This window comes from Enhydra lutris, unplaced genomic scaffold (assembly GCF_002288905.1).
Source record: "Enhydra lutris kenyoni isolate GAN:26980312 unplaced genomic scaffold, ASM228890v2 scaffoldscaffold10, whole genome shotgun sequence".
Lineage (NCBI taxonomy): Eukaryota > Metazoa > Chordata > Mammalia > Carnivora > Mustelidae > Enhydra > Enhydra lutris.
The window spans coordinates 1,357,526-1,375,276 of NW_019154094.1; the positions used below are offsets into that span (position 1 = coordinate 1,357,526).

Consider the following 17,751-nt stretch of genomic DNA (forward strand, 5'->3'; position numbering starts at 1 on the left):
CTCCCTGCGCGCGTGCGGGTCTCTGCAGGGACCAGCTCTTCCCTGCCCACCGGGGTCTGGGCTTGGGGGGGGACGAGGCAGGGGCTGGGGGCGCTGGACAGGGCTGAGTTGGGCTCCTGAGTTCACCCCTGTCGCCTGTGGCTCTCGGTCTTCATCTCCTCTGCTGGCAAAGCAGGGGCCTTAGCAGCTGCCCGGGCAGGGCTCCCTCTGTGGGACAGAGCGTGCCCATGCCAGGCACACAGTAGGTACTCAGTAAAGGAATGGGGGCCGTTATTAAGAAAGAGATGGGGGGTGCGCCTGGGTGGCTCAGTTGGTTGAGCGACTGCCTTCGGCTCAGGTCATGATCCCGGACTTCCAGGATCAAGTCCCGCATCAGGCTCCCAGCTCCTTGGGGAGTCTGCTTCTCCCTCTGACCTTCTCCTCTCTCATGCTCTCTCTCACTCATTCTCTCTCAAATAAATAAATAAAATCTTTAAAAAAAAAAAAAAAGAAAGAGATGGGGGAGCTTCAAAGGAGCAAGCCCACTCATTTTATTTATTCACTGACTTATTTTTAAAGATTTATTTATTTATTTGGCTGGGGGTTAGACGGAGAGAGAGAGAGAGAGAGAATCTCAAGCAGACAGGCTTCTGAGCCTGGAGCCTGATGTAGGGCTCCATCTCACAACTCTCAGACTATGACCTGAGCCAAAACCAAGAGTCAGAGGCTTAACCGACTGTGCCACGGAGGCGACCCGCACCCCTACTCGTTCTATTTAATTCCAGGGTCTCTGGGACATGGGACCAGGGGAGGGGGACTGCCCCAATGTCCGAGCAACTGTCCCACCCCTGAGTGACTTCTGCACGGGGAAAACTCTGAGGGTCCCGATGGAAGCACACAGAGGGGTTGTGAGGGTGACCTTGCACTGGTCCTTTCTGAGGACAGCCTGAGATGCCTCTGAACTCCGTTGGGGTGCCTTTTTAAGTGGGAGGGTCTCCTGCAAGGTCTTTGCCTGGAGCAAACGGTTTGGCAATTGTGGGCTTGCTCACTGAAGAAACAGTCGGGATCCTCACTGCAGTGACGTCCTTAACAGCCAAGAAGTAGAAAGAACTCCAGGGCCCATCGAAGTATGGATACGCACACACAGTGGGGCCTCCATGCAGCGGAATCGTGTTCAGCCATAAAAAGGACCGAAGTCCTGACACATGCTACAAGGTGGGTGAACCTTGGAAACGTTGTGCTGAGTGAGAACGGCCAGACGCAAGATCACATGGTGTGTGAGCCCATCGACACGAAACGTCTAGAACCAGCAGATCCCTAGAGACATAGGGCAGGCTGGGGGTCATCAGGGGCTCGGGGAGGGAGCTGGGGGGGTGACTGCTCGTAGGGATGGTGTGTCCTCTGCGGGGAGGGGAATGGAATGTTCTGGACCTGGAGGTGATGGTTGAACAACACTGGATGTACTAAGCGCCTCTTCATTGTTCACTTTCAGTGGTTAATTTCATGTTCTGTTTATTTCACCTCAAGAAAAACAAAAGTATTTTTTGAAAGAAAATGGGAACAGAGGTTTCGATTGTGAAATGCTATCATTTTTTTAAAAACCTCATTTGTGAATATAAAATAAAATTTGGACCCAGTGTCTCTGCTCTTGATGGATAAATGGAAAACAAGACATGACAAGCCTCAAGCCCGAAAGGACTTCTACCTCTGCTTTGCTGACAGGAACATCCACTCCTCTATTAGCAACAGACAACAGGCACACAGAAAGGGTAAGTTCAAAGCCCTTTTATCCATTTCATTAAGGTAATACTGTATAAAACTCCATATAGACGTGTATCATTGGATATAGGAGTGATGGCCAGAAAAACAATAGAATTTCCATTTTGTGGTTTAAAAAAATTCCTCTCAGCCCCTGCATTTGTCAGCCTTCGGACAAGATGGCAAAGAGAGTCCCTAATATGGAGAGTGGGGGGAATCAAAACAATGGTATGACCTTGACATTGTCATTGGATTCACAGAAAGAGCCATTCTTACTTCACATAATTTCCTTTTCAACATGTTGACTCTAAAACTTATGGGGAAACAGGGAGGGGACCTCTGGTTTAATGGTATTGCGAACAATGTAGCATTTCATTTTTATTCTTCCAAAGAATGCCACCTGCACCCCAGAGAAAGATAGAAATCAAAAACTGTTCAGGCGTCATAAAAATAAACTCAGCCGGAGCCCCATAAGGGCAGAAAGAATGTCAGGCTCTCCGCTGCCTCCCCAGGCCCCAGCTCAGGCCCTAGATCTGGTGTGGCAAACTATAGCCTGAGGGCCAAACCTGGCCCCCCATATGTTTTTGTAAATAAAGTTTTATTGGCAGGCAGCCGCGTGCAATCGTTGACATAGAGTCTCAGGCCACATTTATGCAACAATCGCAGACTTGAGTGATGGCAACGGAAACCATATGGCCCTAAAAGCCAAAAATATTTCCTATCTGGCCCCTTACAAAAAGTCTACTGACCCCTGGTCTAGTACAGTGTGACAGTAAACGTTTGCAGAATTAAATCTGATTCAAAGTATGTTGGCTGCTGGGAGCATCTTCTGTTTCTGGAAACACAACGGCGTTTGAGGGCATCTGGTTTTTGAGGAAATGCAGCAGATCAACCTGGTACGGGGGCTCCTAAGAGAAAATGGTAAGTGATGGCCAGCAAGAGAGAGCCCCAGGCCCCAGGGCTCAGACAGAGTGGTCAGTCCCTGACTCTCATGTAATGGGAGGGAGGGGACTCAGTGCAAATGGACTCCACGTCCTTTAATTGAATCTAAGTGGGAAGAATTTTCTAGAACAAGTTTCACAGCTGCTGCAGGCCCTCTGTGAAGGCCAGGTGAGGAGTCTCACGGCCTTTCTTAAACCCCGATCAATGCCTTGCCGAAGTCTCTATTCTGTCGAGGGTCCTAAGACAGTCCACAGCAGCACGGAGGACCCATGGCCTGTCTGGTGGGGAGGCAACCGGCCATTGCCTGATGGAAAATTCCTGCTTGTTTGCTCAACCACGCTTCCAAGCAAGAAATGTAGTTCGGAAAATACATGTGGCACTACCCCAGGAATTGGGGTGTCACGTCGGCAAGACAACGGGAGCAAAACCAGGGCTCCGAGCGGTTGGTTGGATGTAAGACAGGCAGCTCAAGACAGAGAAGACGAGCTGCTGGAAATGTGACAAGTGTGCTGAGGAAGAAGTATACAAAAATGCCCCACACGGGGCTTCCTCCCACGCTGGGGCCCGTGGGCCTGGGGGACAGGGAGACTGTCCCCAAGAGGCGGGGGCCCTCCAGCCCAACATCAGTTTCCTGTCACCTCCTCCGAACCACTTTCTTGGGCCCGGTCCCTGCTTGAGAGAGAGAGAAAGGACAACTCAAAAATGTGACCCGGAAAATGACAGAACGTCCCCTATGTGGGCCAGATGCACTCCTCCGCTGGGCGGGCCAGGCAGGGGCAGGCGGCCAGGCTGGCTGGGGCAAGCCATGAGGGTCTGAGGACCATGGCACTGGTGAGGGCTCTGGGGCCTCAAATATACGCCTGGAAAGATCCCAAAGACCAGGAAAGACCTCCAGAAGGCCGGGGATCCCAGGAATTCTTCCTGGGCTGGGAGGGATGCGCTCCGCGGGGATGTCTTGGTCATGGGCCTGAAGAGCCATCCCATCCCCGGGCTCGTGTCCTCCAACTCCTCGGATTTAACTGCAGGAACGTCCTATGCCCGCATGCCAAGCCATTTCCAGTAAGTCTGCTTGTCGGCTATAAAAATAACCACGGGTGAGGTGGTGACAAGCCCATGATTCAGTCCAGCCATGCCACACAGGGCCAGTGGCATCTGTCCCCTCGAGTGGAAAGTCCCCTGGCCGAGCCTCGGCATGAAAGGCGGCACTCGGACAAAAGCACCATTTGCCTGGATGTCGGCCGATGACAGACTTGGTCTGCACAAGGTACTCGGCCACTCGAGCCCCCTTCTCTCCAAAGACCTTCACACAATCTCAGGGATTGTGTCCCTGCTCCCCCATTCTGATCAACGTCCTTTATGGAGAACGAGGCTCCCTTTGTAAGCAATCGTGTGCGGTAGCTTGTTAGCTAGTACAGACAGACTCCCCGCTCCGCACGCTTCCAGGGAATGATACACCCGGCTCTCAAAGTGCAAAGCAATCACAATTGTAGCAACCAGAGCCTTAATCATAACCATCCGACCCAGTAATAACAAAACCCACTACTACTGGCTGGGGGGAGGGGGAGATGGGGAGTTGTTCCATGGGTATGAAGTTTCAGTTTTGCAAGATGAAAACGTTCTAGAGAGCTGTTGCACAACAACGCAAAGATAGTCAACATGACCGACTTGTACACGAAAAATGGTTGAGATGCTAAGTTTTGTTAGGTGGGGCTTGGGGTTCTTTTTTTTTTTTTTTAAACCACAATTAGCTAGATAACAGAACAACCACTACTATGGGTCTTGCCACCTTCAGCACCTAGAATGTGCTGGAGAATTCGCTATGGATTCTCACAACAGCCATGAGAGATAGAGTTATTATCCTCAGTTTACAGAGGAGGAGAAAGGACTCCAAGGGATGGATGGGAGCTGGATTGACACCAAGTCTGTCTGACTCAAGGCTGTGTCCTTCCCAGCGCACCCAGGGTCTCTTCACACCGCTGTGTCTTCCCCGGTCTCCCTTAGGGGAAGAGGAGCCCTAGGTCTCTTATCCTAGGATCTAGAACCGGAAAGGAATCAGGAGTTCCGGGCTACCGTGCTGTTCCCTTAGAACCAGGATCCTCACTTCCTTTACAAAGTGTGTTTACGGCTGAACAATGGCTACATCTCATCTTGGGTCTTTTTTTGGCTCTTGGAATGGAAACTCTGCCCTTCGTCTTTAGTACAAAGAAACAATATCACAGCAGTCCACTATCTCAAAAGTCCTTATGCTCTGGTCCTCAGGAAGGGTTTCTACCCGTGGGTTGAAGGTCAGCGTAGGAAAACCATCACAAGGTCACAGAAACTTGGTCATATATGAAACTTGGCTTTCTTGCAATGTACTAGGTATTTTAAAGTTTATATTACAATATATATTATTCATATGTATTATCGACACAATGTATTGATATTGATACGTTATATATACTATATGTTATAAGAATATTGTTATATATAATAGTCTATTATATGTCAGGCTACTAATTATATAATAATATTATGATATGTATTTGTAATAAATGTATAAGAGTGTACACATACACACACACACACATTAGTTATTTAAGCATTTCCCCCTTAGCTTTCAAATACTTATTAAGACTGGAAAGATATTTTTTCAATTTTTTTTAATGCATGGGAAAATATTTTTATTGACATACATTTGACATATAGCATCACATACATTTGTACATTGTGTGAATGTAAGGTGTACATGTTAACTTGATACACATATATTATGATTCCCACTGTACCAATACACAGCACCTCTCTCACATGACTTAATCGTAATTTGCTTTTAGTGTCTGGAATAATTTCTAGTCTCTTATCAAGTCTGGTGATCATAATACAATGTTGTTGTCTACATGTGCACAAAATATTCTAAGCAAAGACGAGGCTAAGGGGATGATTTCTATTTTTCTCTTTTATGTTACCCGGAATCCTAAAATAGGTGTCTTTCTGGAGACTTGAATAATAATCTTCAGACTTTTAAAGTGGGAAGGTCCTCCACGAGTGGTCCAGCCCCATCTCCACAGCCTAATGAGGAAAGTGAGTCCCAGAGCACTTAGGTAGCTTGCTCAAGGTCATGAAACAGAATGCACACAGCACAGCCGCCAGAAAGCAAATCAAAGGGATATTTAAAAACCCACTAAACATAGACACAACGCGAGCCATGCAAGCCCACATCACGTAATTTCTTTGGAATAAGCTGGTGATAAGGATCACATTTCCCTTTCTGTTTTTTCCAACAACAGCTCATGATACAATTTGTACAACTCCTGGTAACTTTTACTGGGGAAAATTTGGGGAAAAAAGAAAACAAAACAAAACAAGACAAAAAGGTCCATGTTTCAAAGGAACCAGATCTGATAAGGGGGCAGAAATATTTACTCCATTATTTCAAGAGGCAGGTTCTTTGTTTCTGGGATGCTTCCTGTTTTAAAAATAGCTTTCCACAACTGTTCCAGGACTACGATGTCCTTTTAAATGAAATTGGCTTTGAAGATGCAATTCCATTTATTAGGAGAAAGTTGCAGACCATCAATCACCCTTTTGCAAAAGGCTGCTCAGACCAGGTATCCCGGACCCTTGGGTTCTGGTCCTGCTGCACCCGGAGCTGAGTCTCGGGCCCACGAGGAGGTGGGGAAACAGCTGTGACAGGTGGGAGCTGCAGTGGGGGGTGGGGGGTGGGGGAACACGTCCTAAGGGGACAAAGGCTTCCAGCCATCGGGTTAACATCAGTGATGTCACCACTCATGTGCAGGATATGACTAAAGGGAAGGAGGGTGTGACTCTGAGTTCTAGGTGTGATCGCAGCCTGGCGCCGTATGAGAAGGTGCCCACCTTTCGAGTGACGTGCACTTGAATGAGGAAGGTTGAAAGGACATAGGGACGAAACTGCTGGAAGCCTGTCTGCAAAGGGCTCGGAGCAGGGAAGGCAGCAGAATCTGGCCGACAGCTGTCAGTGAGCGATGCACGTAGGGGTGGGGTGGGAGGAGGGGAGATTTGTGGTTCTCTTCTCAGGGCTATCATGTTTGGAGATTTTCCTCATCAGCGCTTTCAACCTGGACACTGTTTTTCAGGAAAGGATGTGCGTGTTCCTTGCCAAGGAGGAGGCAGAGAGTGCCTGTGGGCGTGGGGATGGATCAGTGGATTCGAGGCCGATTATTTGCACAGCAGATGTGTGTGTGTGTCTGTGGGGGGGGTATCCCTGAGTGTGTGTATGAGGCTGGGGAAAAAGGAAACAGGATTTAAAACTGGCTCATAACCTTTTGGGGGTGGTTGGGTGAGAGGGGAGGTGGTATGGGAACTGCTGAGAACGGAATGAAAACGTCACAGAAAACCCTCTGCAAAAAAAAATCCCAAAACACACCAAAAAAACCCAAAAAACAAAAACCAAAAAAACCTAACGACACAAGAAAAATCCACAAATGTATCCTCAGGGGTTCAAGGGTTCCCAAACGCCCACAGTACCCTCCCCCCGCACCCCGGGACTAAGGCAGTGCACAGCCCTCCTATTTAAGACATAAGGAGACACTTTCTGTACCTTTTCTAGGCACAGCGCATACGTAAAAAAGCAGCAGGCAAGAAAAAAACAAACCTTTCCTAAGGCCCCAAAATGCTGAGCCACTGACCCTTGGGGCTTCAGGGCTCTGGGCAAATGAGTACAGGCATCGAGCCTCAGTTTTCCCATCAGGACAATGTGCCATCACCCTGCCCGCCTCACCCGCAAGGTTGCTCTGAGGTTGGAACCAAAGGATGGAGGTTGAATCCCTCCAGACATGGTGCGGTTTTCACCGTATGCTCAAGTGCGGAGCTGTGGGCACCTTGGGGAGTGAGGCACAGTGACCTCCCCCAGGGGACACACGATGGTCCCACCTCAGGAGGAGGAAGCCTTAGGAATCGCCTCCAGACACGTTCTGGAAGCTGCTCACCCTTTCAGAGAGGATGAGGGGTCCGTCAGAGCTCAGGAAGCCCACAGGCTTCACGAGAGGCCCCAGGCCCACGTCACTGCTAATGACAGAAGTGAGGCCATCTCGTGGGCACCGGGGGACCCCGTGCCCTCTGGGACTTCAGAGGCCTCTCGTCCATCACCTGGAAAAGAAAGGTTTCCAAGGGCCCTGACTGTCCAGGGTGCGCCCACATTCCCTACCTCCGTCATGAAACCTCCATTCACGGCATTCTCCTGGTCTCACGGGTTACCACCCTGACAGGAGCGTGTGTCCCAAAACACCTGGGCCCGAGAAGCTGCCTTTCTAAAGTCCATCCGTCTCAGATGGTGGTCAGTGTCAGCGACAGACAGCGTTGATGATGGAACCCACGTCACCTCTGTGCTCCGCCCCTGTCACCCCAAGTCCCAGACAAGCCAAACCCGGGGCCATGCTGGGAGACCCCTGCCCAGCCCCCTCCACGATATCACCGTCAGCAAAAAAAGCAAGTCTGAGAAACCCGCCGGGAGGAGCCTGGGGAGGCGAGACCTCTACACACACAGTGGGGTCCTGAGACAGATGAAGGTAAAAACACTGAATAAAGGGTGACCTTTAATAAGAATTTGTCGATATTGGTTCACGAATTGTAACAAACGTACCATAGTAACGTTAAGATGTTAAACACAGGGGAAATTGTGCGGGGTTTGTGGGAACCCCTCTGTATTATCTTTGTGATCTTTCTCTGCAAATCTGAAACTGCATCTAAAATGCAAAGTTTATTAAAATGTAAAAACGAGTTCATAAACACCCGTTTTGGGATGATTCCCTGACTGCGATGCAGCTGGGGGAGTCGGGCGGCTGAGAGGCAGCGTGCAGGGGGCGGGGGTGAGCAGCCGGCCTTGGCGGCAGAGGGCTGCAGACCTTGGCCCAGAGGCACAGGACGCTGAAAAGGAACTTTCCCAAAGAAGGGTCTCAGAGTCCAGCCCCACCAGACGAGGCTGGGGCTATGTCCCGAGACTTCCCATCAAAGCGGATCCTGACAGGGAACACTCTGGGCCTATTTAGTCCTCGCATCCCCATCTCGTCCCCTTCCAAACCTGCACAGGTTGGGGGTCAGAGGCTCTCTGCCGCCCTTCCGTTCCCAGGCTGCTTGGATTCGAAAGATCTACCATCTTTATCGGAGAGAAGTTGGCCTGGAGTGCCTCAGTCTCCCCGGGCTTAGTGAGACACAAGGCTGGGGCCAGCTCTGCAATGTCCTGGGCAACTCCTGAGGTCATCCCCCCAGTCACGCCCAAGCTTCTGGAATGTTCTAGGGGAATTCAGCTGCATCCTGGTGGGAAACTGTCCTGCCTCCCGGTTCTGACTACAGGTTTCATGGTATGAGGACCGCCCGGTGGCCTCGTCCCCTCTGTAGACCAGGCCTCAGTGAACAGTTCAGGAATCTTCAAACTGCAGGGCCCTGACAAAGGGCCACCGCTCTAGTGACAGTGAGACTACAACCATTTCAGAAACATTCTGTATCCTGGGGTGCCAGGGTGACCCCTAGAAACTTCCCCCAATTGGCTCTGTGGTCCTAGAAGCTACTCAAATACTTAGGATCGAAACAAGAACGTTCCATCTGCTTGTCCACCCGCTGCGGGGCCGGTTCGCCTCTCTGATGCCACGTGTGAGTGTTAATGCAAGGAAAATAATATTTAAATGAAAGGGGGGGAAATAGATAGTTTTGTATTAAAATATTTTATATTAATCATTCAAACTTAATTTTATACAACGAATGCATACATCGCCCAGATGTCTGTATCGGAAGGTGGGGGTCGAGGAGACATGGGGGTGGGTGCGCCTGGGCGCTGGTACGAGCAGGAGATGAGAGGCGAGGAGTCACCGCGCTTCCTCGCCTCGTCCTGTGCTGCAAATGGAGGAAGAGCCGGTGCTGTCACTCGACGGGGACATCACCACGGAGAGCAGGATCTGTGACAGCGGCGCCTCTCCGGGCCTCTCTGCCAGGCATGCCCCCAGAGCCCAAGGCCCTCTGACCAGCGAGTCCTTGACTTAACAGTGGCTGTGATGGGTCACAACGTGAACGGGGACTGCTGAGTGTGTGTGTGAGTATGTGTGTGAATGTGAATGTGTGTGTGTGTGTGTGTGTGTGTGTGTGTGTGTGTGTGTGTGTGCACGTGTGTGTGTGTGTGCAGACTGGCTGGAGTTTTCTCCTTCCGCAGAACCGCCCCTGGGGCCGTCCCCCCGTGCGCTGGTGGCGGGTGCCGGGCGCCTAGGCGGCAGGCATGTCAGCCTTGCTGAGCGCGATGGCCAGCTCCAGGTCCTCCTGCTCCTGCCGCCGCAGCCGTGCCAGCCTCTCCTGCTCTGCCTTCTCGCTCTCCCGCTTGGCCCAGGCCAGCTGCTGCTCCTCATTGCCAAACTGCAAAGGAAAATGGAGGTTGGGTTACTGGGCCCAGGAGCTGCAACCCGCCGCTTGGGGTGGCGCCAGGGCATGAGCACGCCTGGCGCATGCTGTCCGGGCACAGGGAAATGCAATGCTGGGGTGCACTGGGCCGGGGGTGGCGAGGGGAGGGGGGCTGCCTGGTGTGCACATGAAAAACCAGAAAACGCCAGAAGCCCGTGTCTTGCTGGGAAGCGGGGAGGGGACACGCACGGCCCAGTCCTGACCCACAGTCACATGCACCAAGAAAGGGCTGAGTCTGCCCCAAGCTACCACCTCGGACCTCAGAGAAACTAGCCGCCCGGCCCTCAGCAGGGAACCGAAGCAGGCAAGGCTGGGCATCCGTCTGGGGATGCGGAGGGCTCCTGCACGTCCCCGGGTCGGAGTCTGCGGCTTCGCGGGGGTGTGAGCGGGGAGCCCCACTCGGCCTCCTCTCCGGGCACAGCAGGGGCGTCTGTGAAGGCGGCCGTGGAGCAGAGGTCAGTTGAACCGAGGAGCTCAAACAGCAAAGCTACAAGGCCTGGGCCTCGATGACAGGCCGATCACACCAGCGGGTGGCAGACGCTGGGACTGGAGACTGTGCGCGGACAACCCGGTCTTGAAATGTGGCATCGCCGTCCCCAGCCACGGCCCAGGGAGCTCCAGGCCCGCTAGGCGCCACCTCGTACTTGGATGTTTATAGGAGCCCTGGCATTTACGCTGCCCATCTGTCCAGGAGTTCTTGATGTCCTTTCCCAAAAGGTCCAATTAAAAAGAAACAAAACCTTTTTTCAACAAGGGAGAAAACCATTCTGATACCGAGATGGGTGGTTTCAAACCATTCAAGGTACCTTAGCTCTACAGAAAGAAAAGCAACGCTCGATGTCACATGCTCTTCCCCAGGCCTCTGGGTCCCCCACGGGCCCCAGTCACACGCCCCATACCCCTGAGCAAAGCTGCGGCCTGTCCTCGGGCTCGGCCTCCCTTCGCCTCTCCTCCCAGCACTGGCTCTGCTGGCTCTCTGCTAAGCACCAGGCGACACCAAAGAAAAGAGGTGGGGCAGCCTCTGAAAGGCGCCCCTTGAGAGCAGACAGACAGACAATCCTGACCTGACACAGGCTTCGCAGAGGCCCGAACAGATCCCACCGGGAGCACTGGGGAAGGAAGCACGACAGGAATTCCCGGCTACTTCTGCACACCTATTGGGCCTGAGCGACAACCTGGGAGGGGAGCTCCTTCGGCAGGTGCGGATGCAGAGGGAGGCCTGGGGAGAGAGGTGGTGCCTGCAGAGCCCGGGCCCTCAACAGGATGGACTTTCTTTGGGTCTGGGTCCGGGTGGAGGGGTGCAGCACTGCAGGGTGAGAGGGGCTGCAAGGGGCTTGTGTGCAGGTGCGGTGGGGGTGGGGGCGCTGGAGGGAGCCTGGCCTGGACCACATGTGGCCTGGAGAAGGAGGTGGGGCAAGAGAGGAGGCCTCCCACCACCGGGCCTTGGGGCTTAGGAAGGGACGGGTACGGGGTCAGCATGAAGAGGAGCCGTCCCCAGGAAGAAAGGCCCAGTCCCAGTTTCTTAGAGAAACTACCCAGGAAAATGTTCAGGGCCTGATGGGTCTCCAGGTAGGACTCCCTGGAATCTGGTCCGCGCCCCTCCTGTTTCCATCACAGAAAGCCTCCACCCCCGCACTCTCTGGGGGATTTTCCAGCACCTCATCAGGAGAAAAACAAGGAAAAACCCACAAATACTGGCAGAAACAGCTTCCTAGTGCCGCTGAGAGCAGCAGGAGGGGACAGTGGAGTTGATAGGGACCTTGCCCTCTATCAGCCCAGAGGAGGGGAGGGTGAGGGCTGATAAGTAATGGCCAAGGCGACCGGGCCACAGCCTGGAAGCCAGGCCAGGAGGGGTTGAGCGCAGCAGAGGCCACAAGGCCGCACCCCGATTCCGCCCAGCCCCAGAGTCTCGGGATGTCCCTCCAGAGCCTCCTGCTCAAGGGGTCCCCGTTTTGAAAGGAAATGTGCTGACAGGAACATTCCAGATGCCTTCAGAGCAGACTGGGGTGGGGCCAGCTTCCGGATCAGGTCTGGAGACTCGCACCAGGCTTGGGATTTGTGCACACTTGAGAAGCAGGCTGGAGCGCCGTGTCCGAGAGAGGACCTGGAGGAGGAGGGTTGCTCGAGGCTCCCTCTGGGCCTCCAAGCAACAGAAGAGCATCTCCTGGCCCCAGGCGGGGGGGACCCCTCGACTAGTCCACTCTGGTCCTCCGACCCGCATGCACAGTGACAGCCAGAACCTGGGGCGCCCGTACGCGCAGCCACCCCTCCAGGAACGGCAGGTGACTCCTGCTTCACCCTTGCACCGTCCTGGAGCTGAGATGCAGGGCACAGAATGTTGCCTCCCGTGGCATCTCCTGGGCGGTTTTCCTCCAGCAGCCTCTCAGCAGAAACCCGGGGTTCGGACGGCTGTGCGCCCGAGGGCACCCCGGGGCGACTCCTCACTGGGCCTGAGGCTTCCGGGCCAGAGGACACTCGCAGCCACCTCCCGCTGGCTCACTCCCGCTGCTGGGAGAATCGCACCGAGCTGTCGGACGACGCCCGGCACGGTACATCCCTCGGAGAGTCGCTCCGCTCTTCACGCAGCCTTCCGGAAAAAGGAGCCATTTCGCTACCCTATAAAGGCCACTTCCTAATAAACACATTTGCCTGAGACAGAAAGTCTTGTTTTTAAAGAAATCTCGGAGACATTTCCTGTGAACAGCTACAAGCACAACTGACCCATTGATGGAAACTCGGGGCTCGTAAACGAGAGGCTTCCAGAAGGGCAGGGCTAGGGCGCCAATGGGAGGGCTGCCCACGTGTGTGCCGTCGGCTTCCCTTAACTCCAGCGCGGGCCACGCAGCTTGTGCGTGGCTGCCGGCATGTCCTGGTGGCACTGGAGGACACGGGCACTGAAGGAGTCACAGTGCCGATCTGCCGGGCAGCGAGAGACCTCTCCGTGTGCACGCAGGGAAATGCAAACACACGGCCTGAGGGTCCCACTCTAGCCTGTCCTGAGTTCGCACAAACCTCTGAGGTCCGGCAAACCAGAAACCACTGGCCAAGGCCTGGGTCCCCGGACGCCACAAAAACACAAAGGCATCCCAAGTGCCCTAAGGTGGCACAGGCCGGCCATTTCTGCATCACTGTATGACCGAAGGGGATGAACCAAGCCAGTCAGGTGTCCTGCCTCTCCCACACCCCAACCCCTCAGAGGGGCCAAATTCCGCATTCAGGGGCTTCCTCTGGAAAAACTGGGGCATCCGGAGCAGGAAAAGGGATTTTCAACAAAAAATAGCAGCAAGGCTACAAATGGGGCAGAACCTGATCCCCCACCAGGAAACTAGGATGATTCGATACTGGGGGTGTTTCTGGAATGACCAGAAATATCGGCCAGATGACAGCTTAAAACCTTGTTGTTGTTTTTGATATTCTCCCCCAACAGCCCCCGGGGGTGGGGTGGGGCACAGAAACAGAATCACGCATTTCAGAAAGAACAGCCATTTCTCCAAATTCCCAATCACATCTACTTACCCCTCTTGCCTACCCAAAACAAGAGTACCTGCGTCCTGCGTGAATAGCTCTCTTTTTCTCCTCAGCGTTTTCTATTTATTTTTCCACCCAAACACAAACGCAGTACTATTCAAGAAACCGTAGATAGAGTGCGTTTTGTTTCGGGCTTTTATTAATACCGTCGCCACAGGGATCCGTCCACAGTGGGCACCGGCTGTCGGCAAAATCGAGCTAAGTGGAGTCGTAAAACATTTACAGGTCGCCGAGGGCCGGGACCGCGCCCACGTCTTGCGCGACCGCAGTGACGCCACAAGACAGGCAAGCACGAGGCGGATCTGGGGCGAATCGGGTGCTCGCCAGGCACCGCGAGGGCAGGGCTGGTTTTAAGGACAGATGTTCTAGGAGCTGGAGCGTCTAGCAGACAACGCGTCTCCCACCAAACCCGGAAACAAAGCACTCTGCAAATTCGAACGTAAAAAGTGTGCCACAGACGGTGCAACTGATTCTGGGAAGACAACATCTGAAGCTCTCTGAGAACAAGGTTCTTGGTACCGAGGAAGGTACTGGAAACACCCCCACGTGACCGCATTTTGCAATCCGGAATCTTTTCGGTACCCCGAGAAAACAAGGGCTGGGCTTTCCAGAGCCCAGGATTAGCTTCAGAAAAGACACGTCACTTTGCTAAATGGCTCCGCGAGGGTTTGCGTTTGGGTCTGGCAAAGGGCAAAGGCCTTCAGAGCAGTTGTTCTAGGCTCGATTTCCTTCCGTCGTAGCTGGGGACTGAAATAAGTTCTAGAAAACCACACTGCTCTTCCTCCACATGCCCTGTCTGGGTCCTTCAATCCTTACTTGCTGATCAAAACGCCCTGTGGTGGGACCGGCCCAACTCCTGCACAAAGACCCTTCTGGAGACAGCGGAACTCTCTAATGGGACCTTTGCGATCTCGTGTGCATACTTTGGAAGCGTCTGACATCTCAGCTTCCATACATCCATGAGCGCCATGGCCTCCAGGCCACGGGCACGATACAGAGTCTACCAGGAAGGACAGAAACGGGCACGTGTGGCCGCCCTGCTGGGAGCAAGCATGCCTTGGTCACAGAGTACCCAAACTGCAGCTCTTTCTCTTTTTTTTATTGAGAAACTGTTTTTCTTACAGAAAAGCAGCAGTACAGAATAAATAACACAAGGGACAGCGTAGGGGTACCGGGACGTAGAAGCCAGGTTTGCCGTTTCAAAGAGACAAAAAAGAACCCCAGAGAAGCTGCAAGCGGGGTGGGGGTGGGGGGTTGGCGCACAGGGAGCTCAACTTACAGAGGTGAAGTCTGCAAAGCCCAAGGAAGAGGCTTTAGAAGGTTTAGCTGAAGAGGAGGGAGCAAATGGATCTTTTCCACTAAACGGGTCCCCAAACCCCTTTTTATTTTGGAACGGGTCACTGCTGTCAGCCCCGAGTGGCTGGAATGGATCAGGGGGCTCGGGAAAGTCTGCAGAACCAAGCTGGCTTACAGGTGTACTTTTACCTGGAAAGTTTAGGAGAAAAAAAAAAAAAAAAGGAGAAAAGAAAAGAAAAGAAAAGAAAAAAAAAAATACAAGTTACTGACCACAGACAGAACAGAGTCCTGACTAAGGAGGCGGGCGAGCACTCGCAGGGACACGCTCTCCTTCTTCGGAAAGGGCCAGAATGCCACTCCCCGGTGGGACAGATCCCAGGAAAATCCTGGACGGATATCGCTTTAGTCTCACCTTATCCTGCAGGCTTCACGGGTTTGTGGGCGATGCCAGAAAACCACTTCAGACACGCCCCTCCCTTCCCCACCCCACACAGCTAGAATGTACTGTCTTCAAGTTTACATGCAGACATGTTTCGAAGTGACTAATTTTAGTGGAAACACATTTACTATCACACCGAGTTAAAAAAAAAAAAAAGTCATGGCTGAGCAGAAAAATACACTGCAAGCTTCTAACAATAAAACAATGGGGGGGTAGTATTTGCAGTTAAAAAGGGGGGTGGATTAGTTTCACCATATGGGACAGAGTTAGCATTGACTGTGAGGGTCTGGCCTCTGCTGTCCTGAGGTTTACATCTGTCCTCAGCTCCCGCTTCTGCCCTTTTGTGCTGGTGGCTCCGAGGGCCGGGGTTTGGGCCTTCCTGGGCTCTTGCTGAGAGGGGGGCCCTAGGATGCCGGGGTCGTAGCAAGGCCAATCTCGACCAGCTGCGTGTAGGACAGATATGTTCAGAATTAGAGGGAACCTGGTACCATGAGACTATGCTTGGGGCTGTGGCCTGAGGGCAGGTGGCTTCTCCTGACAATGTGCCAGAATGTTCCACCAGGAATCAGGGGTCTCACCAGACCTGCCTAGCGACACTTGATGAGCCTTCAGCTCTGTCAGTTTTGTAGGCCAGGTTCCTGCCTGACGCCACTCATGCGCCAGTGAAGCACCAGGAGTGAGATGTTCAATTTAATCCAAGTAGCTCTATGTCCAAGCCTCAGGTTAGAGACTAGAGGAGACTTGACGTGATTCTGATTTGTCAGTCTAGCTGCTTATGCTGGTGTGCACCAAGAACCCACAAGCCAAGGGCCACATTCCACACACAACCGTGGACATTTAGCTGACATCCAGAAAACGCCCCCACGCAGCACCTGAACCTGGGACACCTGCCTCCTCACCCAGCCAGGCTCTGCCAGCCCACCTGCCAGCCAGAGCGCACACCTGCCCTCCCATCTCCACGCCCAGCTCTCAGAAGCCTCCTCTCCGATGCTATGTTTCTACGGGCCCCCAAATGTCCCTAAGGGGTCTGGGGCCACAGCTTGCCTCTGCTTCTTTTAGCTCTAAGACCTCAACAAGGACAAGTCCCTCAGCCCCAGCTGGCCTCAGTTTCCCACGTGTGAAGTGGGAGTGAAGAGGCAGGGGTCAGAGGAGTGGCTGACGCACGGGGCAGCACGACTCTGAGCCCCACCCCGAGGCTGCCCCGGGCTCCCGCACCACAGCGGGTGCTACCTTCTCGGGCACACGGCCTACCTCAGGCAGTGCCTGTAAGACTCACAGGGGCTGGGAGCGGGGAGGGGCAGGCTGGAGCACAGGTCTGTCTCTCCCTGGGGCCTCGAGTTGATTCACAGGCAGACGGGGAGCCTGATGATGGGTGGGCCCTATGCACTCGAAGAGTCCCCCCACAGAAAGCCTCTGCCAAGGCCCCCGGGTGTGCCCCACTGACACAGGTCACAGGACTACTCCCCAGAAGGGTAGTGCTGAGTCCACTATGCAACAGGAATTACAACTTCTCTGTCCCACAGCAACTGATCTGTCAAAGCGGAGGCCTGGGGGAGCCCCCCCACTTTCTGTACTGGTCGCGTCTCCACCGTGGGTACCTCCTCCCCTATCCATGACAGAGCCCTCACCTTCAAGTTCTCCGTCCAGCATCAAAGGCTCCTCCCCATGTTGTCGTCCCTGACGGCAGTTCTCCCACATCCTCCTCGTCCTAGTCCTTGGCCTCACACCCCCCCGGTCCCCCGCCAGGCTGCAGAGAGCAGGGAGCTCAGGATGCCCGCCACAGCTTCCCTGGCTTATTCCACTGGCCTTGAACACCTGCTCCCCCATGGCCACCATGCACAGCCAGCCTACTCCCTGGCTTAGGGATGAGCTAACAGATGAATCAAGGCCTCCCTGGCCCCCAAAACTGTGGGAAGAGGAGACAACTGTAGGGCGAGGCCAGCCCAGCAGTTTGCAAAACTCCAGGCTGTCTGCCTAAGAACAAAGGGGGCCCAGGCATACCCCAGGGGCACCCCAAGCAGGAGGAAGAGTGGGTGTGGGGCCAGGGTGCTCCAGTCCACGTGCCCTCACCAACTCAAGACACGCTATTTCTCTCCATAGCCACTGTTCTGCGCATGTGGCCCTTATCTCTCCTGGGTCCCTGGGAACCGCTCCCCTCCAATGGCTGCTCCTCCTCTCGGCTTCCTGCCCTGAAGGCTATCCCTACCCGGCAAAGTGGCCTTTTAACACAGAGCCGATGCCCATGCTCCTTAGATGTCCCAAAGGCTCGAGGCTGCCCTAGGAATAGCCCCCAGCCTCATCCACCTGCCCCCCTGCCCCGCCACCATGGCCACCTTCCGCCCTGGCCAGCTCAAGCCTTCGCGCCCGCTGTTCCCCGGCTTGGGAGGCCCCTCTTCTTGTGGGCG

At 53.7% G+C, this 17,751-nt stretch overlaps 1 protein-coding gene across 4 annotated transcripts in view; it reads right to left on the minus strand.

Moving 5' to 3' along the window:
- Nucleotides 1-9,769: 9,769 nt before the first annotated feature.
- LOC111143782 (epidermal growth factor receptor pathway substrate 15 like 1) overlaps nt 9,770-17,751 on the minus strand; it is a 95,068-nt gene continuing 87,086 nt past the window's right edge. The window contains exons 23-24 of one of the 4 annotated variants that reach the window (XM_022497649.1): nt 14,891-15,096; nt 9,770-10,038 (exon numbers count right to left, since the gene is read on the minus strand). In XM_022497649.1, the coding sequence (XP_022353357.1) occupies nt 9,892-10,038; nt 14,891-15,096 (353 nt within the window). In that variant the 3' untranslated portion in view covers nt 9,770-9,891. Of the gene's footprint in view, nt 10,039-13,533; nt 15,097-17,751 lie in introns of those variants that run through there. The other 3 variants (XM_022497650.1, XM_022497651.1, XM_022497653.1) reach the window with 3 other exon arrangements.